The sequence below is a fragment of the Lupinus angustifolius genome, chromosome LG13, assembly GCF_001865875.1.
Source record: "Lupinus angustifolius cultivar Tanjil chromosome LG13, LupAngTanjil_v1.0, whole genome shotgun sequence".
In the NCBI taxonomy this organism is placed as follows: Eukaryota; Viridiplantae; Streptophyta; class Magnoliopsida; order Fabales; family Fabaceae; genus Lupinus; species Lupinus angustifolius.
The window spans coordinates 9,581,471-9,608,471 of NC_032021.1; the positions used below are offsets into that span (position 1 = coordinate 9,581,471).

General features: G+C 33.2%; 2 protein-coding genes across 3 annotated transcripts; both read left to right on the plus strand.

The window, feature by feature from the left end:
* On the plus strand, positions 1 to 27,001 carry LOC109363281. Of its 2 annotated transcripts, none has more exons than XM_019609494.1 (2): positions 1 to 141; positions 26,275 to 27,001. In XM_019609494.1, the coding sequence occupies exons 1-2, from the start codon at positions 38 to 40 to the stop codon at positions 26,828 to 26,830; spliced, it is 660 nt and encodes a 219-aa protein (XP_019465039.1). In that variant the 5' UTR covers positions 1 to 37; the 3' UTR covers positions 26,831 to 27,001. The 2 variants fall into 2 exon arrangements, with proteins under 2 accessions (XP_019465039.1, XP_019465040.1); XM_019609495.1 differs by lacking the exon at positions 1 to 141 and adding an exon at positions 26,085 to 26,266 and having other exon boundaries at positions 26,312 to 27,001.
* On the plus strand, positions 148 to 1,202 carry LOC109363282. The gene is made up of 2 exons (XM_019609496.1): positions 148 to 508; positions 1,001 to 1,202. The coding sequence occupies exons 1-2, from the start codon at positions 152 to 154 to the stop codon at positions 1,064 to 1,066; spliced, it is 423 nt and encodes a 140-aa protein (XP_019465041.1). The 5' UTR covers positions 148 to 151; the 3' UTR covers positions 1,067 to 1,202.

Consider the following 27,001-nt stretch of genomic DNA (forward strand, 5'->3'; position numbering starts at 1 on the left):
TCAACAAACAGAAAAAGATAAAAAAGAATATAGGAAAATGGCACGCTTGGCATATTGCTTGATCTTGATCTTTTTGTGCTTATGCCTTGTCCTTGAGCCTACTCTTGCAACCAAGAAAAGATTTAATATTATTGCCCCATCATAATATGTTATGGCCAAGCAGTTATGCCAGGACACAAGGAAACCCGAATTGTGCAATAAAATTATCCAAGGTGGTAAGATTGATCCGGTCACTGAGGCCAAGCTTACCATTGAGTTAACCTCATCCATGGCATTAAGGGCGAATGCATATATGTCAAAGATATCAACCCGTAAGGATCTTGCATCGGGTGCCTTGGATAGTTGCATGTTGAGTTATCAGAAAGCTATTACTGCCTTGAACCTTTCATATATTAACATTCAAAGCAACTCCAACAATGTCATTCAGAGTCTCAGAAAAGCTGATTATCATGTTGGATTTTGTACTACTTCTTTAGGTCAAAAAAATGATATTCCTCCTATTCTAAAGGCTAGGAATGGCAACGGGGCGGGTCGGGGTCGGGTTTGCACATATCCAAACCCGAACCCGAAATTCAAAACCCGAACCCGAACCCAAACTCAACGGGGTTGAAAATAAAAATACCATCCCCAAACCCGAAAAAAAAAACCCGAAAATGATAAAGTGTTAAGGAAAATATGATATTATTTTCGTGTAATTTTACTCTGACATTTCTATTTTCTCTTGTATTGTTTCATTTCTTTTATGTTTGAAGATCCAATAGTATATAAAGTAACTTTAGAAATTAAAAACAATTGGCAAATGATAGAAATTTTAATTTTAAATTGAATTACCTTACTTCGGGGCGGGTTCGGGTTAGGGTCTTTACTATACCAAACCCAAACCCAAAATTTAAACCCGGGTAAAACCCGAACCCAATCACATCGGGTTTTCCCCATTAAATTCGGGTTCGGTTTGAACGGGTACCCATGGGTTCGGTTTTTATTGCCATCCCTACTAAAGGCCAATAAAGCAATGCAGGGTATGATCCAAGCAATAAGATCTGTTGCTAAGAAACAAGCAAACTAAGTAACATATGGTCAGGTTGTGTCCATTTAGCCTTGTTTTTGAGAGATGGGAAAATGGGATAATATACTTATGTGTTTGTACTATTTTCTCTGAATAGAGATTAAACAAATGGAAATGAAAAATATTATATAAACAACCATCATTATTTCGGGTCCCTAACTTAGTTTTTCTTCTTCTTAAATTCGGTCACTTTACGGTTATGATACTATTGTGTAAAATAGTTGGATAATACGATCGATGCAGTCACAACAATAATCATGATGTCATTGTGGAGACTTTTGAAACCCCTCAATACTACGTGGCTGGTGCAATTTATAATATACTAACTTTCCTTTTTGCTTCTCTGTCATGCGTGTCTCTAAGTGATTCACATGTCTCTTTCTAATTGTGTCAAGTTAACAAAAGTTACACTCATGAACTGACATGTGATCGGAAACAAAGTTGGGAACCAAGTTAAAAAAGGAACCAAATTAACAAAAATGTAAGTTAAAGAACCAAAAATGTCTTTTCTCTAAGAAAATATAAGTTAAAGAACCAAAAAAATAAGTTAGAGACCCAAATTAACAATATATTTTTGGGTATCAAATAAAAAATAATTACTCAATAGGGTAAAAGTAGACAACTAAGAAAAAAATGATTATCTAAATATTGATGGCAGAAAAATAATCATAAACACCACTGTCATATTAAGTACTTAAACAATTTCAATCATAAAACTGTCACATGTTAAGTTCTAGAGTACAAAATCCACAAACTCACTCAAATAAAAAAGAGGTTGCATTTATGAGTACAATACATACTATTTTTAGGCTCAAAATCTCGCTTTTGTAGTTCAACATTAATGAGATATTATCACAATTTATGGTTTCAGGAGAGGTTACCAAAACCTATGGCCTATCATGCATTTTTTACAAGGATTGTCAATAGGGGTTCCAAATCAATCTTTACTTAATCACATAAATATAGGGCACATAACACAAAATTGGGAAAATAATTATGTGAAATAAATAATGTTGGAATACTGATTAAAATATCATAAAATAGTAAACTATCTTAGTATGTTTTTTAGATTAGGACAACCCCACTTCAACATAGTAGAACTACCTTATATATATGAATATTCAAGGGACAAAAGGAATAATATAGTTGATATCATGTCCCAATGCTCTCTTGCTACTTGGAATATTCTACAAAACATTACTTACTTGAAAAGCCAGCAATAGTCAAATATCATAATTTATTGATACTTCTATTCAATGAACTTTGTTGTTTGAGGTTTATATATACATAATAATAATAATAATAAATCACTTAGAAGTTTATATCTTGACTATAATATTTCTATTTATTTTTGTGGAGAGAAAAAATATTAACTAATTAAAAATATTATAGGTATAATTATTGAATGATAACAGAATTTGAACAAAAATATTGGGATATTTAAAATAATTATTGTATGAAGTCCTACATTAGTACAAAAGAAAAAAATGTTATATATTAGGATGAAGTTCCTTGTTATAATGTGTACCAATTAGAAGCACTAATTAGAAACACTCTATGGTCACCTCGTTAACAAATCTTTTTGTTTCTTCTCTTATATTTGTTATGTATGCCTTAATTCATTGCTTTTGACCAACATTGTGCAATGATTGTTTCCGTTGCACCAACAATTAATATCATAGTCAATTGTTAGATGACTCATAGCCGAGACGCAAGATTCATAATGGAGATGTTCAATGGAATAGTAACTTTGGATTGTGGCAAAGAAGAATGAAGAATGTGTAGGTTGTGCAAGATTTAACGAAGACAATATGTGACGATAAACCAGATGAGTTGAACGTGAAAGAAACATGGTGAAAGTATGGTGGGGACCATAGTTGTGTTGGATCCTGAACCAAAAGTCCATGTATTGGATTGAGGCTAAGATGAAGATAGGAACTCTCAAGTGTTTAGTCAGACTCTAAGACATGTGCTGACAATATCTCTATTGATGTTGGAAATGATGATCTTATTGAAGATGAGAAATGAAATATCTTTATGGTTTGATCACGACATCATGTGAATGATATTATTAGTGGGTCCATAAGAGCGTCAAGGTGCTGAATGGCTAATTCAATATGTAACATGTGCATGGGCTTAGATGCAAGGTGTAACATTTGCTTTGTTAAGGACACAGTGTGTAACATAGGCATTGACTTGGATATATGGATGTAACATTGGGATTGATGCAAGGTGTGTAATATGGGTATACTCCTTATTGTGGAGTATGATAGTTCTTTTGAATAATGATTGTCAGAATAGACAATGGTGGTAGTGGTTGATAATTTCTAAGGAAGCTCCACAGTTTATTTGGCTGAGTATTGAAGAGATCGGTTGTTGGTGAACTTTGGGGTAGATGTTCTATAATTTCGAAACACTTCTTAGCAATAAAGAGTTAGGCGACGTGTTATCTTGGATGAAAGTACGAGAAGTTGCACTATAAGTTTGGAGAGTTGAGCTCTCAGTAACATTATCAAGGATGCTCAAAATATCTTGTGTAGAATGGAGCATGCTCTTATGTTGAAGAGTCATAAATGATATTTAACAACACCCATTCAACAACGCTTATATGTTGAATACTATTAAATGTAAGGCGGGAAAGAATTAACAACGCTTATTGAAGCAATCAACGTTAAATGTGTTATCTTTAACAATGTTTATTGAAGAAAGCGTTGTTAAATGTCATACTTCATATATTTAACAACACTTCTTCAATGAGCGCGATTAAAGGTGTTATCTTTAACAACAATTATTGAAGAAAGTGTTGTTAAATGTGTTATCTTTAACAGGGCTTATTGAAGAAAGCGTTGTTAAATGTCATACTTCATATATTTAAAAACACTTCATCAATAAGTATTGTTAAATTTCATACATTCATTTATATATTTAACAACACTTCTTTAGTGAATGCTGTTAAACGCTTGTTTTAGTGAGCGATAATCTTTTCAAATTCAAAAACAAAACCTCGCACACAATAATATACATATCACTCAGTTTATTATTTCTCTTACATTTCTTCTTCTCCATGAGTTACATTTTTTTCCTCTTTTGTTTTTAGTTTCTCTCTTCAAGCAAGTTATTATTTTTTTGGTTTTTGTCTTCAAGCATAAGGTAAATCGTTATCTTATTTTAGCTCATTTATTTCTTTTTGATTCAATCTTGATTCTTGCATTTAAACTAGAAATAATAAGTCTTTGATGCATTTGAATCGTTATTTTTTAAATAATTAGTTTTTATGATCAATTTGGTGGAAACATATTTCACTAATAGTGTGATCTTTATTTGTTGTGAAGTTATGCAACTATGATGTTCTAGGTTTTTGGCTATGGTTCACTGGTTTAGAACACACGATTTGAGTATAATGGTAAATGTTCTTTCTCAATTGCTGCTAATTTTGTATTTTTTAATAACTTTTTCAATTTGTTTAGAGATGCCATTTTTATTTGTATTTGCATCTTGCATTGATCATTGAGGAACACATGAACACTCTGTAAGGACTTGCACATTGGAGGAGAAAGAATGAACAATTTTCATAAGATCTCATTACTCATATGTTATTTTATAATATTGGAATATCTTAAGGTTGAATGTAGCTGAAGTCGTTGATGATTTAAAAAATCTATTGTAAATGTGGTGGAGTTGGACATGCTTATCATGTATTTGATAGAATGTTTGGGAGAGATATTGTCTTATTTAGAAAGTAGACATTTAATAGAGCTTGCTTCAGTGAGCGCTGTTAAATGTCTACTTTCTATAGCGCTTCAAAAAACGCTGTTAAATATAACCTTATGTACTATTACAAACACATAGAAAGCATCCCAAAAACGCTGTTAAATGACAATTTTAAGCGATGTTGTTTTACTATTCTTGCGTAGTGTAGGCATTGAACAAGGTTGAACCAAATATTCGCTAAGGTAGAGATTGTTTTGAAGATTTCCAAAGGAGTGAGGTACTCATCTATTTCAATCAAGGTAGAGATTAAAAATGATGCTTGAAGTACATTATTATTTGAAGCCTCATATTACCTAATATTTGAATAGAGGGGAGAAAACAATGTTATATATCTGGTTCAAGTTTATTATTATGATTGCACCAATTAGAAGCATTAAGTATAAACGCTTCACGGGCTTTGGGCCCATGGGTTTTCTAAAATTTATATTCTAATTCTCAGACAATATATTAGTACATGCTCAACGTTCGTGGGATATAGCCATTATTGACTGAACCTCATTAATGAAATTCTTATCTTACATTTCTTTCTCACCATATCTTATTCAGTGGTTGTTTATAGTAAACACAATGCAACGATGGCTTTGGTCGGATGAACCAAAAGTGTGTAGAAATCTGTAAAAGTGTTGAAGAAACAAACTAAGGATCTGAGTGTACATCATGATATAACAACATATAGTGTATAATGCATATATGCAATGGCAAGCTACTAAACACATTAGGAAAATGATTGGATTCGATGATTTATAAGGAATTTACACATCATTTCATTCTACTAATTAAAATGATAGAGTATTTAATTATCATTATGCCAGAATTCGTATTTAACAATAGTCATTCAACAATGCTTGTTAGTAAAATATTATTAAATATTGTAATAATGAGATGGCAACTAAGAATGGAGTGAATTAGTTGTCTTAAATCTATGATAGATTTTTATACAAATTTCAGAGTTAGTAGCAGCAGAAAAGTTACAAATAAAAATATCAAGTAAATTTAAGAAGATAAGGGAGAAGAAAGTATTCAGAGAGTTTTATATTGGTTCACCTTCTTGTGCACCGATGGTTACATCCAGTACTCTTGCAGCACAAAAGATTTCTTCACTAGATATTAAGAGTAGTAATTACAAATTCTCACCCCGAGACTTTCTTGTATCTTACTCACTCTCTAATACCTATGTACTCTTTGGAAAATAAACTTTCCAAGTGACTTTATCCCATTTCTTATCACACCCTTGTGATAGAAAGCATTTCAGCAAATTGAATGAAGAAGACTTTAATAATGGCAAGGATTGCCTTTATAAGATTTGAACACTATGATCTCTTGCAATCCGGTAACTCTTTATACACTTAGTTATAATACTCACAAGGTTTGCAAATCTTTGAAACCACACTTAAAGCAACTTTAAAAAATTTAATCTGAAAGTTAAGAACAAGTTGCAAAAAGTGCAGAAAAAGTGTTTCGGAAAAATTCAGATTGTATATGCGAGTTGTGTGTTTAAATTATGACTTTCAATGCCTTTAAATAGGCTTTCCAACCAGCCATAACACCTCTATGAAAAGGTAGGATTCGATTGGAATGAAACCATTACATTTGGGGTGAAAGTTGTTCAGATTGAATCTGAAAATCTGGTGTAACATCTCTCAGTAATCGATTACAGCATCGACATAATCGATTATCCAAACATTCTATCCAACTGATTTATCGATTACCACACTGTGTAATTAGTTACTCTCATATACTGTAATCGTGTAATCAATTACTCAAAGGGAGTAATCGATTACCATGTTCAATTTTTGTTGGGTAACTAGTTTCTCAATCATGTAACATGTTACTCAGTTCTAGTAACTCGTTACTTAGTCATAGTAACCTATTGCTTAGTCAAAGTAAATTGTTGAGCATATAAAATAGATTTTGTTGGGTAACTAGTAACTTGCTTAGTCAGTTCTCAATCATGTAACCTGTTACTCAGTTCTAGTAACTCATTACTTAGTCATAGTAACCTATTGCTTAGTCAATTTTTGTTGGGTAACTAGTTTCTCAATCATGTAACCTGTTACTCAGTTCTAGTAACTTGTTACTCAGTTCTTATAAAATATTGTTGAGCATTACTATTAATTATATATTATAGATCTAGTATAAGGATAGAAGTACCTATAGACTTAGACTCTAAATTCCTTCAAGCTTTTATCTTCATAAATATTCTTCATTTTCTTCTTTATGTGATGTTGGTGTCTTCATCAAAACTGTGCCATGAAATGGCAAATAGTCAAATGATGCCATTATAACCGACCTACGAAGTTTTGATGAAGACAAGGTCTTATATGGAAGCTTAAAGACTTGGACATCTCAACAAACAACATATCAAGAACTCAAGGTCGACGTCATAGAATCTAGGATTGCTTTTTACATTCTAGAGTACTAAGATGATTGCCTAGTATTGAGTCTTAGGATAGGTAAACCCAAGATGGAAGTGTCTCACAAAGACTCTAAAATAAAAATCATATAAAATGACGCATAACATCTATATAAATATATATGATAAGTAACACTCATGCATTTGCATTTAGCATACATGGTTTTGTGCATAAAGATTTTAATCATTTCTAAAATCGTGATTGCATGATCATTCATCATATAGGGTGTTTACTATATAATTAGAAATCCTTAATCAATTAAGGAAAGTCGAAATCGATTAAATGGAGTTACATAAGCTAACCTCCCAGGAATTCTACTTATTAATCGATTAAGCAAGTTTTTAATCGATTAAGCCATAACTGAAAATCTATTTTCAAGAAACCTGTTTATCGATTAACTTGGCAATTTAATTGATTAATATCAGTTGAGTAAGTTATGAACTAATTCTATTATTTTGAAACAAAATCAAATCATTTTTTAAAACTAAGCTTTTCACACTTTCATTGATAATCGAAAATATACTGAGAGAAAAGAAAAACAAAGATTCATGCTTCTTAAGTTTTCAAAGCTATTTGGTTGATTCTTTGAAATTTTTCTTGCATACTTTTTCGAGAGTGAGAATTACCTTACTGGATTTCTATACTTAGTTCTTAGGGCTATTCGTGAGATCATTCTGTCAAGGGTTATAGAATAGCCAATTTCATTGTCGTTATCTTCACAATCTTGTGTGCAAAGTAACTCGACAAAATTCAGTATAATCGATTAACGAATTACGAATCTTGTGTGCAAATTAACTTGATTTGTCTAGGATTATTGAGAGTGTATTTGTAACTGAATTATATTTCTAATCGTGAAGAAAAATCTCCTAGATCAACTAGGAAGCCTGGATGTAGTTTTCAAGTGGACCCGCATACGAACCACGATAAAAATCCTCGAGCACATTTTCTCTTTCCCTATCCCTTTACATTTCTGTCTTTACTGCATTCTGTTGTGAAATTGCATTCTCCGATTAATTTCTAATTGGTGTTAATCTGTTGATAATCATGAATCAATATTGAGTTAGTAAAGATCTAGGTTAATCATTGTTTTACAAAGCAAGAAAACTGTTTTTCAAAGAGAAATCAACCAATATAATCGATTAACGTACTGACCATAATCGATTAACAGAACTATCCTTAATCGAATAACCCTATTGATAATCGATTAACTGAAGCAACTTTGTATTCTGCATAAATTTCGGAAAAGTGAGATTAGTGATCTGCTACAAAAAGTGTTATCAGAGCTAGTACAATGTTTCTAGCTAGGCCGCTAAATTCATTAATCTAAGGGATTAATCACCATGGGTTCCACTAACCCTTTCGGCGGTGATGGCACATCCATCAACCACCATCCGATCTTCAGTGGCGAGGGGATTGTGGACTGACAAAGAAAGATGTAAAGTCCAACGCAATCTCAAGGCAAAGAACATAATAACCTCTACCTTATCATACGATGAATTCTTTCGGGTGTCACAATGCCTAAATGCAAAGGAAATGTGGGATACTTTGCAAGTAACCCACGAAGGCACAAGTGAGGTTAAGCGCGCAAGATTGAATGCATTAACGCATGAATATGAGTTGTTTCATATGTTACCAAATGAGTCGATTAAAGAAAGACAGAAAAGATTCACTCATATTGATAATCATTTAATTACTTTAGATAAGAGTGTTGCTATTGGTGAGCTTACTAACAAAGTGTTGTGTTGTCTTGATAGGAAATGGCAGCCCAAGGTAACAACAATTATGGAGTCGAAAGACTTAGACACAATGTCGCTAATAACTCTCTTTGGAAAACTCCAGGAACACGAAATGTAGTTAAGACGCTTAACAATGCATCAAGATTCAGACCGAAAGAAAAAAGGAATCTCTCTAAAAGCTTAATCTTCAGAACTACAAGAAGAGAGAGACGATGATGATTCATGGTCTTAACTAGATGATGAAACCTTAACCCTGTTGGTTAGAATTTTTGGCAAGTTTCTCAAGAAGAAAGGAGGATTTAAGCACTTTCAAAAGAAAAAGGAAACTGATTCAACCATATGAGGCAAAGCTCCCAAAGATTGCCTCATTTGCCATGAGTGTGGCAAGTCATGCCATATGAAATTCTAATGTCCGAGTCACCTCAAGAAGGTTGAACATGATAAAAGAAACCCTCGGGACTTTAAATCCAAGAAGGCCTACATAGTATGGGATGTTTCGGAGGACGAGACAACAAGTAGCATATCCGATGAAGAGGAGAGCGTCAAATTGTGTTTAATGGCAAACACTAAAAAATTGGCAGCACAAGCCATCCGGATAACACGAGTGAGGTACATTTTTATGACTCTTCTTCGTGTTCTGATGAGTCTCCACTTGCGATGAATTGTATAGTGCATTTGTTGAGTTGTATGAGGATCTTAAGAAAGTAGCAAAAGTAAATGTAGATAGAAAACGAGTCATCATGTTGCATAAAAGTAAGATAACTAAAATACAAGAGGAATTAAATGAATTAAACTAGAAAATGAGACTCTAGATCTTATTTACTCTTCTGCCTTATGTAGTTGCGCCACTAAATTAATTGAACCCCCTATATGTGATCAATCTTATATATTAAATGCTGAAATTTCTGATTTAAAGGTTAAATTAGCAAAGTTCACATATAGTAATTATAACCTGAACAACCTACTTGCTACATCTAGAAATGTAGGTAGTCATGAAGGTCTTGGCTATAAACCAAAGAAAAATAGAAGACCATATAGGAGGCAAGTAGATTATATGTATAATAGGACTAATCATAAAATGCCTAGTTGTTTTATTGTGGTAAACATGGTCATACATCTATATCATGCTACATTAGGAAATATGGAGTACCTAGTGGTAAATATGTATGGATGCAAAAAGGGCAAAAATCTTTGATTACTAACAAGAAAGGACCCAATCTAACTTGGGTACCTAAACAATGCAAGTAAAATTGTTCTACAGGTATGCCTTCAGACTCAGAGACAACACTGGTACTTGGATGGTGGATGTTAGAAGAATATGACAGGTGATAGATCAAAGTTCCTAGATCTCTCACTAAACGGTAAAGGTTATGTCACATATGGAGATAACAATAGAGGAAAGATACTAGGTGTTGGAAGAATTGGAAATGTTTCACAAGCCATAATAGAAAACATGTTATATATCAAAGGACTAGAGCACAACCTACTAAGCATTGGCCAACTGTGTGACAAAGGTAATAAGGTATCTTTTGACTCAAACTGTTGCATCATTCGTGATGGGGTAAATAATAATGTTAAGTTCATAGGGAAGCTAATAAATAACATTTATATGATCGATTTGGATGATGTCACCAATCTGTTTTCTAAATGTTTTTTTCACTAAAGAGAGTGACATTTGGTAATGGCATACATGAGTAGCACACGTCCATTTAAAACGTCTAGCTAAGTTATCATCACATGATTTAGTAGTAGGATTACCAAAGCTTGATTTCAAATCAAAAGACTCTTGTGACACTTGTCAAAAGTGTAAACAAGTGAAGAGTTAATTTTCAACTAAGAACGTGATATCCACAACAAAGCCTTTCGAATTACTCCATATGGACTTGTTTGGACCATCACAAATTATGAGCTTTGGTGGTAGCTACTATGCTTTGGTAATTGTTGATGATTTCTCTTGATATACATGGACTTTGTTTCTTGCTCTAAAAAGTGATGATTTCAAATCTTTTAAAAATCTGGCCAAACAACTTCAAAACCAATTTGATCATAACATAGTGTATATTCGCAGTGGCGATCATGGTGGAGAATTTGAAAAGCACCTATTTGACAAGTTTTGCGAAAAGCATGTGATCCTACATCAGTATTCGGCTCCTCGAACCCTTCAACAAAATAGATTTGTTGAGAGGAAAAATCGAGTATTAGAGGAACTAGCTAGGACAATGCAAAATGAAAGCAAGGCCCCTAAGTATTTTTAGGCTGATGCGGTGCATACTGCTTGCTATGTAATTAATCGAGTACTACTTAGGCCCACACTCTTAAAAATGGCATATGAATTGCTAAAAGGCCGAAAACCAAATATTTCACACTTGCATGCTTTTGGATGTAAATGCTTCATATTGAATAATGGTGGAGAATTTGAAAACCACCTATTTGACAAGTTTTGTGAAAAGCATGTGATCCTACATCAGTATTCAGCTCCTCGAACCCTTCAACAAAATGGATTTGTTGAGAAGAAAAATCGAGTATTAGAGGAGCTAGCTAGGACAATGCAAAATGAAAGCAAGGTCCCTAAGTATTTTTAGGCCGATGTGGTGCATACTGCTTGCTATGTAATTAATCGAGTACTACTTAGGCCCACACTCTTAAAAATGGCATATGAATTGCTAAAAGGCCGAAAACCAAATATTTCACACTTGCATGCTTTTGGATGTAAATGCTTCATATTGAATAATGGCAAAAGATTACTAGGAAAAAATGATTCGAAAGTTGACGAAGGAATATTTTTGGGGTACTTTGTTCATAGTAAAGCATATCGAGTCTTTAATAAATATACTATGCATGTTGAAGATTTTGTCTATGTAAAATTTGATAAATCTTCTCCGAAATAGAAGAGGAAGGTTGTGTGTGATGATGTTTCAGGTGCGCTAGAAAATGCATACACAAAGAACATGGATCTTGAAAACGAGGTTCAGGATGATCAAGAGATAAACGCAAATCATGAAGAAATGCCTATGGTGTGGAAGACAAAGAAAGATCATCCGCTCGACAAGGTTATAGGTGATATCTCAACGGGAGTGGTAACTAGAAAGTCTCTGCAAAACTTTTGTAATTTTGTAGCGGTGTCTCAAGTCGAGCCTAAGACTATAGACGAGGCCATAGAGGATGAACACTGGGGAATAGCAATGCAAGAAGAGATAAACCAGTTTGAGCATAATAACATATGGGACTTGGTCCCTAAACCGAAAAACTGAAAGATCATCCTGTTATAGGCATAAAATGGGTCTTTAAAAATAAATTAGACGAATCTGGTTTGATTATACGAAATAAGGCACGTCTAGTTTCCAAAGAGTATAATCAAGAAGAAGGCATCGACTATGATGAAACTTACGCCCCTATTGCAAGGTTGCAGGCTATTCGAATGTTACTAGCCTTTGCATTGATTATGAACTTCAAACTCTTTCAAATGAATGTAAAGTGTGCCTTCTTAAATGGATATATTCAAGAAGAAGTGTATGTAAATCAACCACTCGGTTTTGAAAATCATAAATTTCCTAATCATGTTTATAAACTCAAAAAGGCTTTATATGGTTTAAAGCAAGCTCATAGAGCTTGGTATGATAGATTGAGTATTTTCCTATTAGAAAAGGGATTTGAGAGGGGCAAAGTTGATACAAATCTCTTTATACAAAAGTCATAAAATAATGTGTTACTAGTACAAATTTATGTAGATAATATAATATTTCGTGCTCCTATCGATTTGCTTTGTAAGGAATTTTCTGATCTTATAAAAGGGGAGTTTGAAATGTTGATGATGGGTGAGTTGACATTCTTCCTAGGACTAAAAATAAAACAAATGAGCAGCAAGATATTCATTCACCAAATAAAATATTGCAAGGAACTATTGCAAGGATTCGAGATGGATAAATGTAAAGAAGCGACAACACCCATGGCATCATCCTGCTATATCGACAAAGACAAAAAAAGTAAAGCAATGGAGGTCACAAACAATTGTGGCATAATTGGTTCTTTATCGTATCTAACTGCTAGTCGCCCCGATATAATGTTCAGTATATGTATATGTGCAAGATATCAAGGCTTACCTAAGGAATTTCATTTTAGTGCTGTAAAACGTGTTATGAAATATCTTAACAGAACAATATATATGGGTTTATGGTATCCTAGGGATGCTTCGTTATCCCTAATAGGATATTCCGATTCTAACTTTGCGGGATGCAAGTTAGACCAGAAGAGTATTAGCGGGACTTTCCACCTTTTGGGCAGCTAGTATCATGGCATAGTAAGAAGCATGTTTGTGTTGCTTGTCTACCGCCAATGCGGAATATATTGCCGTAGGTGTGTGTTGCACTTATATTCTATGGACTAAGCAACAACTATCAGACTTTGGCTTAAAACTGGTAAATATTCCTATAAAATGCGATAACACTAGTGCCATAAATCTATTGAAGAACCCTATTCTGCATTCTAGAACTAAGCATATAGAGATTAGACATCAGTTTTTAAGAGATCATGTACAAAAATGTGACTGCATACTTGAATTTGTTGACACCTCGAAGAAATTAGCAGAAATATTCACCAAGCCCCTTCCACGGGATACATTCTTTGTGTTACGCAGAGAACTTGGCCTACTTGATGAAAAATATCTAAACTAATTTTCCTAGGGTAATTATGTTCCTTTGCTTGATCTTGATTATATGCTTATGAATGATATATGATATAAATGTATGCTTCCTTGTTTAGATAAACTTCATAAATGTTTTTATGCTTTCTTTAGTATGTCATATACCTTTTAGGTTACTATCTTAGCAACAACACTCTTGCATAGTCTAGAAATCTTTAAAATGCATTGATATTTGTGCTAAGCTCTGCCAATAATTGATTGTTTTGTGCCTTAATCGATTAATTTGAGTTACAATAGCCAAAAGAAAATTTCATTTTGCGATTTAATCAATTAACACTCGTTTTAATCGATTACCTAGGATACAAAATTTCAAATTTTGAAAAACTTAAGTCAGTTAAAAGATTAAACTACTACAGATAATCGATTAACGATAGTGCTATATCAGATTCAAGTGACGTTTTTGGGTCATTCTTCACTTAGAACCCTAATCCTCTTTGCTTCCCCCTTCTAAATCCTTTCCCTAAATTGAGTGTTCCTATAGAAATCAATAGGAATTTTGATTCCTATCTCATAGTTCCATCTCTCTACAACCCTAAATCTCTACCAATCTGTATCTTCACCATCCTTCCCTCTTTAGAAACACTAAACCCCAAATTCTAAAAATTGATTAGTGTTATACCTGCCAATATGAGTGAACCAAGGAGCATGAGAGTGAAATACAGTGCCAAGCATGCGAGATGAGGAGAAAAAGGTTCTTCCTCGACTCAAGGAGGACCAAAGAACCGTGGACACCCTTACTACTCCCCCATTCTTCAAGTAGCTAGATTGGCTAAGTTTCAAGGCCGTAAGCAAACTTACATCTGATATGCAGATGCATAATGGCTAGTTGCTCAAGGATTCTAATTCCCACATGGGTTAGAGACCCAAGGAGTGAACAAATTCATGGAATTGAAAGGTAGGTTGTATCTTTCACTCATTAGAGAATTTTATAGCAAATTTAGGTATAAAGATGAGGTGTATTCATCAATGATAATGGGGAAGATGATTATTATGGATGAAGAGTTGTTTTTGGATGTTGGTGGTCTTGAATGTGATGGAGTGCGGCTAGGTGACTGTAACAATGAGTCATGGGACTCATTTGATGCTATTTAATTGTACAAGTCTTGTATAAGAGGACCTCACCTATTTGTGCTAGGGGAATTGACCAAAGCAGGATCATTGTCTGTAGAAAACCGACTCTTACACTATCTGATTGCATATATATTAGTTCAAAGGAACACCAACCACGCTAAACCCATCATCAATGATCTGAAGCTTATGTTCACCATACGGGAAAGAAATGTGGTGAATTGGGCTTAAGATATTTTGAAAGTTATATAGGGCATAGCTTCATCTTCATTGAGACTGCTCGCATATGGGATACTCATCTCTCGTATCATTGACTATTATGAGATAGACACCACATGTCTGGACACTATCATGACAAACTCCTGAGAGTATCTTGTTGGTGATAATCTGATTCGCAAAATGGGCATTTACAAATACATTAATGAGTGGAAATATCAAGAAGATCATACTTTTAGAGTGAATGAGGATATGCCAAATGAAGATAATGCTACAATTTCTAGTGAGCCTATCCCTGAGCAACCACCTACCAAGGAATTTGTTGAGCCTCAAGAACCATCATTTGGGCTTGATCACCTAGATGATATGGAATAACTCCTCAATGCATGTATTGATGGACATTTTCAGACTATGAGGGATTCCATTGCCGCTCAGCAGCAGAAACTATCCGAAGATCTGGAACACATCATTTTTATTGTGCGTGCTACACATGGCTCATCCCAACCACCAGCTCCACAAGATTATCCTAGATAGGAATGTATGGTGTGTCTAGGGTGTGTGTGTGTTATGCTTTGGAGATTATGTTTTGGTGTTGTTTATGTTGTGGTTGTATTTTGTTGTTCTTTCTATTGAACTTTATGTACTCGTTTGTTGCACTTACTCGTATGTTATGTAAAACTTTGTTGCTAATTTGGATTATGGTTTCAATTATTGTGTTATCCTTTGATTTTATCTACATGTGTATATGTAATATGGAATGATTGATTTGTTCTGAATACTACTTAATCATTATCATTGATCATTCTATGAAATAAATATTGAAATTACACGACTAGATATATCTCACAACCAATTCTATCATAATCTGTTTTATTATTAAATAATCGATTAACTCCATATAATAATCGATTAATGCTAAACTCTGTGCACATGTTCAAGTAATTTTTATGTTGCTTAATCGGTTATCCTTGATTAATTAATTGATTAAGACCAGTAAAATGTGTATATCTTTCCTTACTTATGACTTTTAATATCATAATTTGCCATAGTTTTTTATCATGCCAAAAGGGGGAGAAAGGTGTTGTTTGAGCTGTTTTCCTAGTTGAATTGAGCTTCCGCAAGTAATCATGTTGCTACCCTAGCATTATCTCTTACATGGTTTGAGGGGGAGAACAAATGAGGGGGAGCAGTCCATATTGATTCAACCTTAGGCAAACATATCATGTCTAGCTTCAAGTCATCAAACAAAGGAATTGTTTCAGTGTTTGTCATCATCAAAAAGGGGAGATTGAAATGGCAAATAATCAAAGGATGCCATTATAACCGACTATAAAGTTTTGATGAAGACAAGGTCTTATATGGAAGCTTGAAGACTTGGACATCTCAACAAACAACATACCAATAACTCAAGGTCAACATCATAGAATCTAGGATTGCTTTTTACATTCTAGAGTCCTAAAATGATAGCCTAGTATTGAGCCTTAGGGTAGGTAAATCCAAGATGGAAGTGTCTCACAAAGAGGCTAAAATAAAAATCACACAAAATGAGGCATAACATCTACATACATATATATGATAAGTAACACTCATGTATTTGCATTTAACATACATGGTTTTGTGCATAAAGGTTTTAATCATTTCTAACATCATGATTGCATGATCATTCATCATATAGGGTGTTTACCACATAATTAGAAAAACCATTTTTAAACGATTTTCATCGATTAACCCATTTGGTAATCGACTAAGTCCTGGTGAAATCCTTAATTAATTAAGGAAAGTTGTAATCGATTAAATGGAGTTACAAAAGCTAACCTCATAGGATTTCTGCTTATTAATCGATTAAGTAAGTTTTTAATCGATTAAGCCATAACTGAAAATTTGTTTTCAAGAAATTCGTTAATCGATTAACATGGCAATTTAATCGATTAATATTAGTTGAGTCAGTTATGAACTAATTCTGTTATTTTGAAATAAAATCAAATCATTTTTTAAAACTAAGTTTTTCACATTTTCATTGATAATCGAAAATATACTGAGAGAAAAGAAAAACAAAGATTCATGGTGCATAAGTTTTCAAAGCTTTTTGGTTGATTCTTTGAAGTTTTTCTTGCATTCTTTTTCAAGAGTGAAAAGAGAAAAAAGAGAGAGAGTCTTTTCATTCAGCTGAAATACCTTGCAGTATTTCTATACTTAGTTCTTAGGGATATTTGTGAGATCATTCTATCAAGGGTTATAGAAAAGCCGATTTTATTATCGTTATCCGCACAATCTTGTGTGCAAAGTAACTAAGCAAAATTCAGTAAATTTGAGGATAATTCTCGTGGTGTGTGGTATCGTTACAAGTTGAGAATCGGTAGTCTTCATAAGACAGGGAGTCATGGTTCGAGCAAGAGTTTCGGCTGGGGCCAAATTGCACAAACAGTGTGGTATCCAAGTAGGCGTAGATAGAGGTCAAACCGAGTTTGGTGGCTCAATGGTTTCAAGAAGGAAGTTTCTGTCTAGGATTATTGAAAGTGTGTTTGTAACTGAATTACATTTCTAATAGTGAAGAAAAATCTCCTAGATCAATCGGGAGGCCTCGATATAGTTTGCAAGTGGACCCGCAAACGAACCAGGATAAAAATCCTCGAGCACATTTTCTTTGTTCCTATCTCTTTACATTTATGCCTTTACTGCATTCTGTTGTGAAATTGCATTCTGTGATTAATTGCTAATTGGTGTTAATCTCTTGATAATCACGAATCAATATTGTAGTAAAGATCTAGATTCATCACTATTTTACAAAGCAAGAAAATTGATTTTTAAAGAGTAATCAACCAGTATAACCGATTAACGTACTGACCATAATTGATTAAAAGAAATGTACTTAGTCAATTACCCATTTTGATAATTGATTAACTACAACAACTTTGTATTCTGCGCAAATATCGGAAAAGCGGGATTAGTAATCTGCTACACCTATTCACCCCCTCTAGGTGTAATATTACCTCACTAGTACCCAACATGCCAAGATCAGGAACAAGATCTTCTTTACAATCTCCCCCTTTTTGATGATGACAAATGAATATCTTCTTGACAATGTAGTTTTCTGAGAGTAGCATAATTTGTGATATTTTGACATGACTGGAGTATCTTCCCTCTATTTTGTATGCTCCCCTTTGATTTGGAGTTATGTGCCTAAAATAATTTTAAACAGAAAATACACTCTCCCAACTTTTCTGCTCCTTTTGACTTCATCAAAAAGAAGAAAAACCAAGAGTCTAGCACACACGATATGTATATAACAAAAAAAAATTTAACATAGCATATCATAAAACTAAAAATATGTTCATACAATGTTCAAACAACCAGAAAACATAAATAATGTCAACAATCACGCAATATTACAAAGAGAAACATAGAAATCAATTATTCTAAGACTCAGGCTCAGTACTATCGTCATCAAGATCCATGTTGTTGATCTTATAGGATAGACGTTGAAGTTCAACTTGGACTTTGTTGACTCTGAGCATCAAGAGCATCCATCTGATTAGAGATGTAGCATCGAAGAGAGAATAATTCATCCATGACCATCTGACTGGTAGGCATGGAAGCAGATGAATATGACTCAGCATGAAATTCAGAAGGTTGAGGTTTAGGAGGGTTAACAAAGACATTTGCAGCTGGATCAGCAGGTGCATTTTGTTTATCACTTTAATGCTTATAAATTCCACCCATTTGGTCTCGAAAGAAACCCATTTTATGGATCACATCCACATCGATCTTACTATCACGTGCATCGAGTGTGATTTTGGACTCACTAGTAGTGGATACACCAAAATGGTCAAGTATGTTGGTGATGATGATTGCATAAGGCAAGAAGCTGTGAGTTTCTCGCACAGACCACATTTGTCTCATTATTGTCAAATCCCAGTTGATTTGAAGGTTGTGCATAAGAGCATACATCAATTATAGTTCCATGTCATTAATTTGAGAATGATTTGAGAGTTTTGGAACTATGATATAGCTAAGAAAGTAGTGAAGCAAGCAATCTTCGAGATTGAGATTTCCTACAGCAAGGATATCTCTACTCTTTACAGTTTCACCTAAAGCTTGTTCCTTACACATTTCGATTTCCCATTTAGAGAATCTACACATAGAGTAGTAGAACTCTTTTCTATCATAATTATCCCATTCACAAACAGGACCGAAATCTTTTATGCTACCTTGATAGGGTATATTACAACATATTGAACTGAAAGTCTTTACATATGAAGTAATTTCTTTTCCTTTCGCTGAGGATGTTAAATGGTTTTTCCTCAAGTTCAAATTGCATTAAAATACTCAAACAAGTTCGCGGTAGGATGCATTTGATGCCTCATAAAAATCAAAAAGATTTTGTTGCCTAAGTAGAATAGGGAAATTGAAATCAACAAACTCAAAATTATATATCTTACCATACTTAGGAGCAAAGATTAGTCGTCTAAGAAAATTCTTTGAGAAGACTTTGCATTATTCATCATTAGCGAGAATTCGTGCCAAATCCAGAGGATTAGCCTCATAACATGAAGCGCCTAGCTTCTTTTGAGACATACTGGTACATTTCTTCTTAGCTTTTGATGATGACGTTATAGATTGAAGTTTTGAAATAATTAGGTTTTGAGTGTTTGAGAGATTTGGGGATTTTTTATTTTGGTGACTAAACATGAAATTTATGGAATAGAAGTGTTTAGAATTGAAAATGTAATATGAAATAACTCAAAAATCATTCAAATCGGATCAAAAACGAAGTTTTTAGAGGCAAAATAGGGTAGACGTGAAAGAGGGGTTTGAGGAAGAAGATGAAATGTCTAAAAAATGAAGAAGAAAACTTATATACTAGTTTGAGTATTCGATTACTCAAGGTGGGTAATCGGTTACTCAACATGAAATTTATGGAATAGAAGTGTTTAGAATTGAAAATGTAATATGAAATAACTCAAAAATCATTCAAATCGGATCAAAAACGAAGTTTTTAGAGGCAAAATAGGGTAGACGTGAAAGAGGGGTTTGAGGAAGAAGATGAAATGTCTAAAAAATGAAGAAGAAAACTTATATACTAGTTTGAGTATTCGATTACTCAAGGTGGGTAATCGGTTACTCAACATAAAAATTCCCAGAATTCAAACAACAAGTTTAGGTAATCGATTACATAGATGGGTAATTGATTATTAAAGGTTTCTGCTATATTCAATAATCGGTTTACTCTCCAAAGTAATCAGTTACTAACCCCATAATTTCGAATCTTCAGGAATACTAATGTCGGGTAATCGATTATTGACCCTATGTAATCGATTATATACCCAAAAATATAATCACAATGAAGCAAACATATAATCATGTATAAGCATTTAAGACATGTGAGCTTCATCAAGTATGCCTAATTCTTGTCTAATTTTATAGAAAGGTTCTTTTGCCAAAGGTTTAGTAAATACATCTCCTTGTTGGTCATGAGTATCAACAAATTCTAAAGTCACATCTTTCGTTTGGACATGGCCCCTAAGGAAGTGATGTCTTATATCAATGTGTTTGGTTCTTGAATGCATTAATGAATTCTTTCTGAGATTTATAGCACTAGTATTGTCAAATTTTAGGGGAATGTAGCCTAAGTCTAAGCTATAATCTCGTAATTGTTGTTTAAGCCACAACACTTGGACACAACAACTACATGTTGATTATTATTAGCAACTAAACATTTTATTTGTAAAGAAGAATCTAAGTCAATCATATATATATTATTTATCATTTTACCAATTAGTTTAGAGTTTTTAGAATCCTTACTTTCGATGATGCACTTATCATGGTAGAATGCCACATGGAATTCTTTGTCATGTACTTGACTTATGTTCAACAAGTTGCGCTTGAAGTCATCAACATACAATACTCCTTCTATAGTTGTTGAAGGTCGCTTACTGATTCTAACAAATCCAAGAATTTTTCATTTGTTATTGTCACCATATGTAACATAGCCTTTTTCTCTTGGAGTAAGGACAAAGAACTTATCTTTGTCGCATGTCATGTGCTTTGAGCAGCCGCTGTCCAAGTACCATAGATTGCAGACAACTCTTAAATTATCCTGCAAAACAGGTTAAGTAGTATTAGGTACCCAATTCTCCTTGGGTCCTACATGGTTAGCACCTTTCTTAACCCATCTATAGTGACCTAAGGGCACACCATATTTTCTAATCATGCAAGTATTTGATGTATGCTCATGGTTCTTACAATAAGTACATATGGGATAATGCTTATGTATCCTAGTTCTATTGTTCCTACAATTAAATACATGGATACTTTGTTTCTGAAAGTTTATTTTCGTTGAGACATTTTGTTTCATAGAAACTTCGTTGTTAGAATAGCCAAGATCTCTTCGGTCTGTAGAATGTCTCTGATCTTTAATCATTTTGTTCAAATTTTTGCTACTCTTGTTTAATTTATTAAGTTCAAGACTTAATGTTGAAACTTTCTTTTCAAGAGTAATGAAGTTTTGACATGAAGAAGATGGTGATTTATTTCTGAATACTTTTAACTCAATTTTCTGTTTTAAAAACAATTTAGTGAGTTTGGAATATTCATCATGTAAGTCATTCAATGCAAGTAGTAATTCAGATAAAGAAAATAGTTTAGTTTCATTTACCTCTTCATCATCAGAGTGATGAGATGCCATTAGTGAGAGATGAGCTTGTTCTTCATTTGTTGGTTTAGAGCAGAATTGGTATCATTGTCTTCCCAAGCTATGTAGGTTCTTCGTCTAGTCCTCAATTCATTTTTCTCTTTGAAGGAATTCTTTTTCAGGTTTGGACATTCCATCTTCATGTGATCAGGCTTACCACATTCAAAACATGTGAAATTTTGGTTTGAAGTGGAGGCGTCATTATTCTTGGAGAATTTCTTCATTTGTCTAGTTTTAGCGCCTTTGTTCCTTTTAAGGAACTTGATGAACTCTGATGAATCATATCTATCTGTCTTTTCTTTGAGAGAGATATTTTTCTTCTTCTTTTCTTGCTCTTCATATGGGTCAAGTTGGTTGAGTTTCAATTTGGTACTTGCAATTTACCAAATAAAGCAGCCAAGGATATTTTTGATAAACATTTCTTTTCAAAAATGGCTGTTACTTTTGGTTGCATGTTCCGGTGAGTGATCTCAGAACTTTTAAGTTCAATTCACTATTTGATATTATTTTTCCAAGTACAATAAGATGATTTTTAAGGTGAGTAAATCTCTTTCTGAGATCTAGTATTTTCTCTCTAGGCTTCATACGAAACATTTCATATTCCTAGGAGAGAGTATTGAGTCTCGACCTTTTGACTTCATTAGTTCCTTCGTGTGTAGTCTCTAGAGTATCCCACATTTCTTTAGCAGATTTGCAGTTTGATACTCCAAAGAATTAATCAATGCCAAGTGCTAAAGTGAGGATGTTCTTTGCTTTGAGATTGTATTGCATCTTCTTTTTGTCTTCATCATTCCATGAGGATTTTGGCTTTACTTCCCTTACACCATAACAATGGTGAAAGGTTCATAAGGTCCTTCCTCAATCACATTCCAAATATCCATATCTTGAGATTCTTTAAAGATTATAATCCTGATTTTCCAGAAGTCATAGCAATCTCCAACAAAACTTGGAGGGCGATTGATGTTGGAACCTTCCCCTAGAAATGATCTCGAGGCCATCTTAGATGCAGGATCAGATTTGTGAATAATTTACTCAAAATAAGCTCTGATGCCAATTGTAAGACTGAGATGGCAACTAAGAGAGGGATGAATTAGTTGTCTTAAATCTATGATATATTTTTCTACAAATTTCAGAGTTAGTAGCAGCAGAAAAGTTACGCAGAAAAATAGCAAGTAAATTTAAGGAGATAAGGGAGAAGAGAGTACTCAGAGAGTTTTATACTAGTTCACCTTCTTGTCCACCAAATGTTACATCTAGTACTCGTGCAGCACAAGAGATTTCCTTACTAGATATTGAGAGTAGTAATTACAAATTCTCACCCCAGGACTTTCTTGTACCTTACTCACTCTCTAATACATATGTCACTCTTTGAAAAATAACATTTCCAAGTGACTCTATCCCCTTTCTTATCACACCCTTGTCTTAGAAAGTATTTTAGCAAATTGAATGAAGAAAACTTTAACAGTGGCAAGGATTGCCTTTACAAGATTTGAACACTATGATGTCTTACAATATGGTAACTCTTTATACACTTAGTTATAATGCTAAGAAGGTTTGAAAATCTTTGAAAACACACTTAAAGCAACTTAAGAAAATTTAATCTAAAAGTTAAGAAGAAGTTGGAGAAAGTGAAGCAAAAGTGTTTCAGAATAATTCAGATTGTGTATGTGAGTTGTGTGTTTGAATTATGAGTTTCAATGCCTTTAAATAGACTTTCTAATCAGCCATAACACTTATATGAAAATGTAGGAGTCGATTGGAATGAAACCATTAAGTTTGGGGTGAAAGTTGTTCAGTTTGAACCTGAAAATCTGGTGTAACAACTCTTAATAATCGATTATAGCATCGACGTAATCGATTACCCAAACATTTTCTCCAACTGAGTAATCGATTACCACATTGTGTAATCGGTTACTCTCATATATTGTAACCGTGTAATCGGTTACTCAAATGGAATAATCGATTACTTTGTTCAGTTTTTTGTTGGGTAACTCGTTTCTCACTCATGTAACCTATTACTTAGTTATGGTAACTTGTTACTTAGATCCAGTAACCTATCACAGAGTATTTTGAAAATTGTTTTCATTTATAATTGTAGTTTTCAACTTTCTTTTAAAATATTTTTGAGCAATACTACTAATTGTATATTATAGAGTATAAGGATAGAAGTACCTATAGACTTAGACTCTAAATTTCTTTAAGCTTTATCTTCATTGTCTTTATAAGTATTCTTCATTTTCTTCTTTATGTGATGTTGATGTCTTCATCAAAACCGTGTCAAGATCAGGAGCAAGATCTTCTTCACAAATATAAGGTGCAAGAAAATCAACAGCATTCGTTGAAGCAAATGCTGAGTTGATATACATTTAACATTGATTACTTCAATAAGCATTGTTGAATGTATGCCTAAAAAATTCAACAGTGTTTCCTCTAGCCAACACAATTATATGTGTCATACATATAAGAGCACTCACTATATAAAGTGTTGTTATATGTTAAATATACAACAGTCTTGCGAATGCTTATTGAATCTTACCCAACATTTTACCATGATTATATAGACAAGGCACATAAGTGCTATTTAATTGCAAAATTGAACATTGTTGAATAGTAGTTTGTGTAGTGCATACATATAATATTCATTTCATTTTTTTCTAAGCACATGTGTCCTATGTTAATCAGAGGTCATTCATCTTGAATCTCATAGAGAAAAATCATGCGTGAAGACATATACACATATTATATTTAGAGATAAATGTATTTACGTTTTTTATTTTATCATTTATGACTAAATTTTAATTAGAATTAAATTTTTAATATATTATACAAATTTTATTGGCTATCTTAACATACATTCGTCTCCCTATCTAATATTTATTATAATCAAAATTTAATGCATTAAAATATTGAGGAAGTATAGTTTTACCGTTATTATATTTGACCACATATGTTAAATATATTTTATTATAAAAGAAAAGCTTAAATATTATTGAAAGGGCACTTATTAATGATCAAGAAATTAAAAGAGATAAATTGTTACGGGACAATATTTCAATTAATTTTTGGAAAAGTGTATAAAAGCATCATAAATTTTATCTCATTTGTAAGAAGATATCATAAACTATGTTTTTTTCCTAATTACACCTTAAACTTTAACTATTGGTGAAATCAGTCTCGACATAAAAATAATGTTAAATTAATAGCAATGAAAATTTATTATTTGTGTATTTCCTTTTAATCTTGATTGTTAGATATTTGTTTTTTATTTTATTTTTTATATATGTAAAAATATTATTGTATTAATCACTTTAATTCTAAAATTTATTTATCTTCTTAAACAATTTTGTATTTTGAAGACGATTTCGTCCAAATATCAATGCTTATTAGCCTATACTCTTGTATAACTATTGTTATGAATCTAATTGTTGTGATTTTCTTATTTATTCATTAGTAATTTAATAATATCTTTATACATTGATTAATTTTACAAACTGATAAAATTTAAGGTTAATTAGGAAAAAAAATAGTTCATATTGGCTACTTAATAATGTAATTAGAGGGGCTGGCTTTATGCAACTTTCCCTTAATTTTTGAACAATAGTATAATTATGTTGTTAAGGGAAAATAACGTAATTAGTTTTGGTAAATAATTCTTTGACTCTATTCTAATTAATTAATACATATTTTAAGCGCACTGAGCAAAAAGTTTTGATTTCTTAGATATTATGTTAAGTTCAATATATACCATCTGCATGGGAAAACAATTTTTTGACATAAAATGCATTTTTTATAATCCCTAGATATTGCAACGAATAAGGCTTCGACATCATATCTATTATCCTTTAAAATATGTCATTTCATGTACCATAACTAATTAATTACAAGTAATGATACATTAAGTATTACATTTTTTTGGGACCATCTGGAATATACTTAGTGCAGACCAAAAACATATGGTCTACAATTTTTTTTTTGTTATTTACCATATTTCACGAAACAGAGGATTACAGAAAGGAAAATACTGTATCCTTGTACGTCTTCAACAATTTCATGTGGTAGCAAAGCGCTCCATTACATGAATTGATGATTGCCACTCATTTTCATTGATATCAACTCATTTGTGACCATCCTTATTTATGGGTTTTGAACATCTTGTGAACCTCAAATATAGTTTATTCAAGTCAACTTCCAGGAGGAGTTTTAGCCATATGTGTTACATGAACAATTCATATAAATAAATAAATAAATAGAGAAAACCATATAATTAGTAAACAATTCTGAACTAGTTTTCTGCTCCAAATTCGAAGCTCCTATTCTTCAGCTTTGACCACTCCTCCTTCCAAGGATATATCTATTTTAGGGTTACTTGTCCTACTTTAAAGGAACCCCTTTTGAGAATTAATATAAATAAGCCAAGAAACCTATGCTCAATTCACCATCTCTCAATAAACAAAAAATAATAAAGATTAAAGGAAGATGGCGCACCTGGCATGTTGTTTGGTCTTGATCTCTTTGTGTTTATGCCTTGTCCTTGAGCCTGCTCTTGCAGGCAGGAAAGGACTTAATAAGATCAAATCCACCGAGCACATTATTGCCCCATCAGAAGCCCCATTACAGTACACTGTACTTCCTCCTGCAAGTACATCACAGTACGTTTTACTTCCTCCTGCAAGTGCATCACAGTATGCTGTACTTCCTCCTGCAAGTGCAACTTTTCCTATTATTGTTCCATCAGAATATGTTATGGCCAAGCAGCTATGCCAGGACTCAAGGCAACCCGAATTGTGCCGCAAAATTATTCAAGGTGGTAAGATTGATCCAGTCACTGAGGCCAAGATTACCATTGAGATAGCCTCATCCATGGCATTAAGGGCAAGTGCATACATGTCAAAGATATCAACACGTAAGGATCTTGCATCAGGTGCCTTGAATAGTTGCATGTTGAGTTATGAGAAAGCAATTATTGCCTTGAACCTTTCATATATCAACTTTGAAACCAACCCCAAGAATGCCATTCAGAGTCTCGGTAAAGCTGATTATCATGTCGGATTCTGTACTGCTTCTTTGGGTCAGGAAAATGATATTCCTCCTGTTCTAAAGGCCAATAAATCGATGCAAGGTATGATCAAAGCAGCAACATCTGTTGTTGCTGAGAAGCAAGCACACTAAGCAACATATATCCAGGTTGTGGCCATTTAGCCTTGTTTTTGAGAGATGGGGAACATGATTCTCTTTTTCTAAAAGAGTAACTAGTTCTTTTTTCTATTCTTATTTATTTGTACTATTTTCTCCCAAGAGAGATTTTAAACAAATGGAAATAAGATAATATTATCTAACCAA

What these genes read in the sequence shown, in the direction of transcription:
- LOC109363281 (XM_019609494.1), top strand. Translation starts at nt 38, where the DNA reads ATGGCACGCTTGGCATATTGCTTGATCTTGATCTTTTTGTGCTTATGC. An exon ending in TTTAATATTATTGCCCCATC is followed by an intron (nt 142 to 26,274) that starts ATAATATGTTAT and finishes AGAAGCCCCATT; the next exon opens with ACAGTACACTGTACTTCCTC.
- LOC109363282 (XM_019609496.1), top strand. Translation starts at nt 152, where the DNA reads ATGGCCAAGCAGTTATGCCAGGACACAAGGAAACCCGAATTGTGCAAT. An exon ending in ATATTCCTCCTATTCTAAAG is followed by an intron (nt 509 to 1,000) that starts GCTAGGAATGGC and finishes TCCCTACTAAAG; the next exon opens with GCCAATAAAGCAATGCAGGG.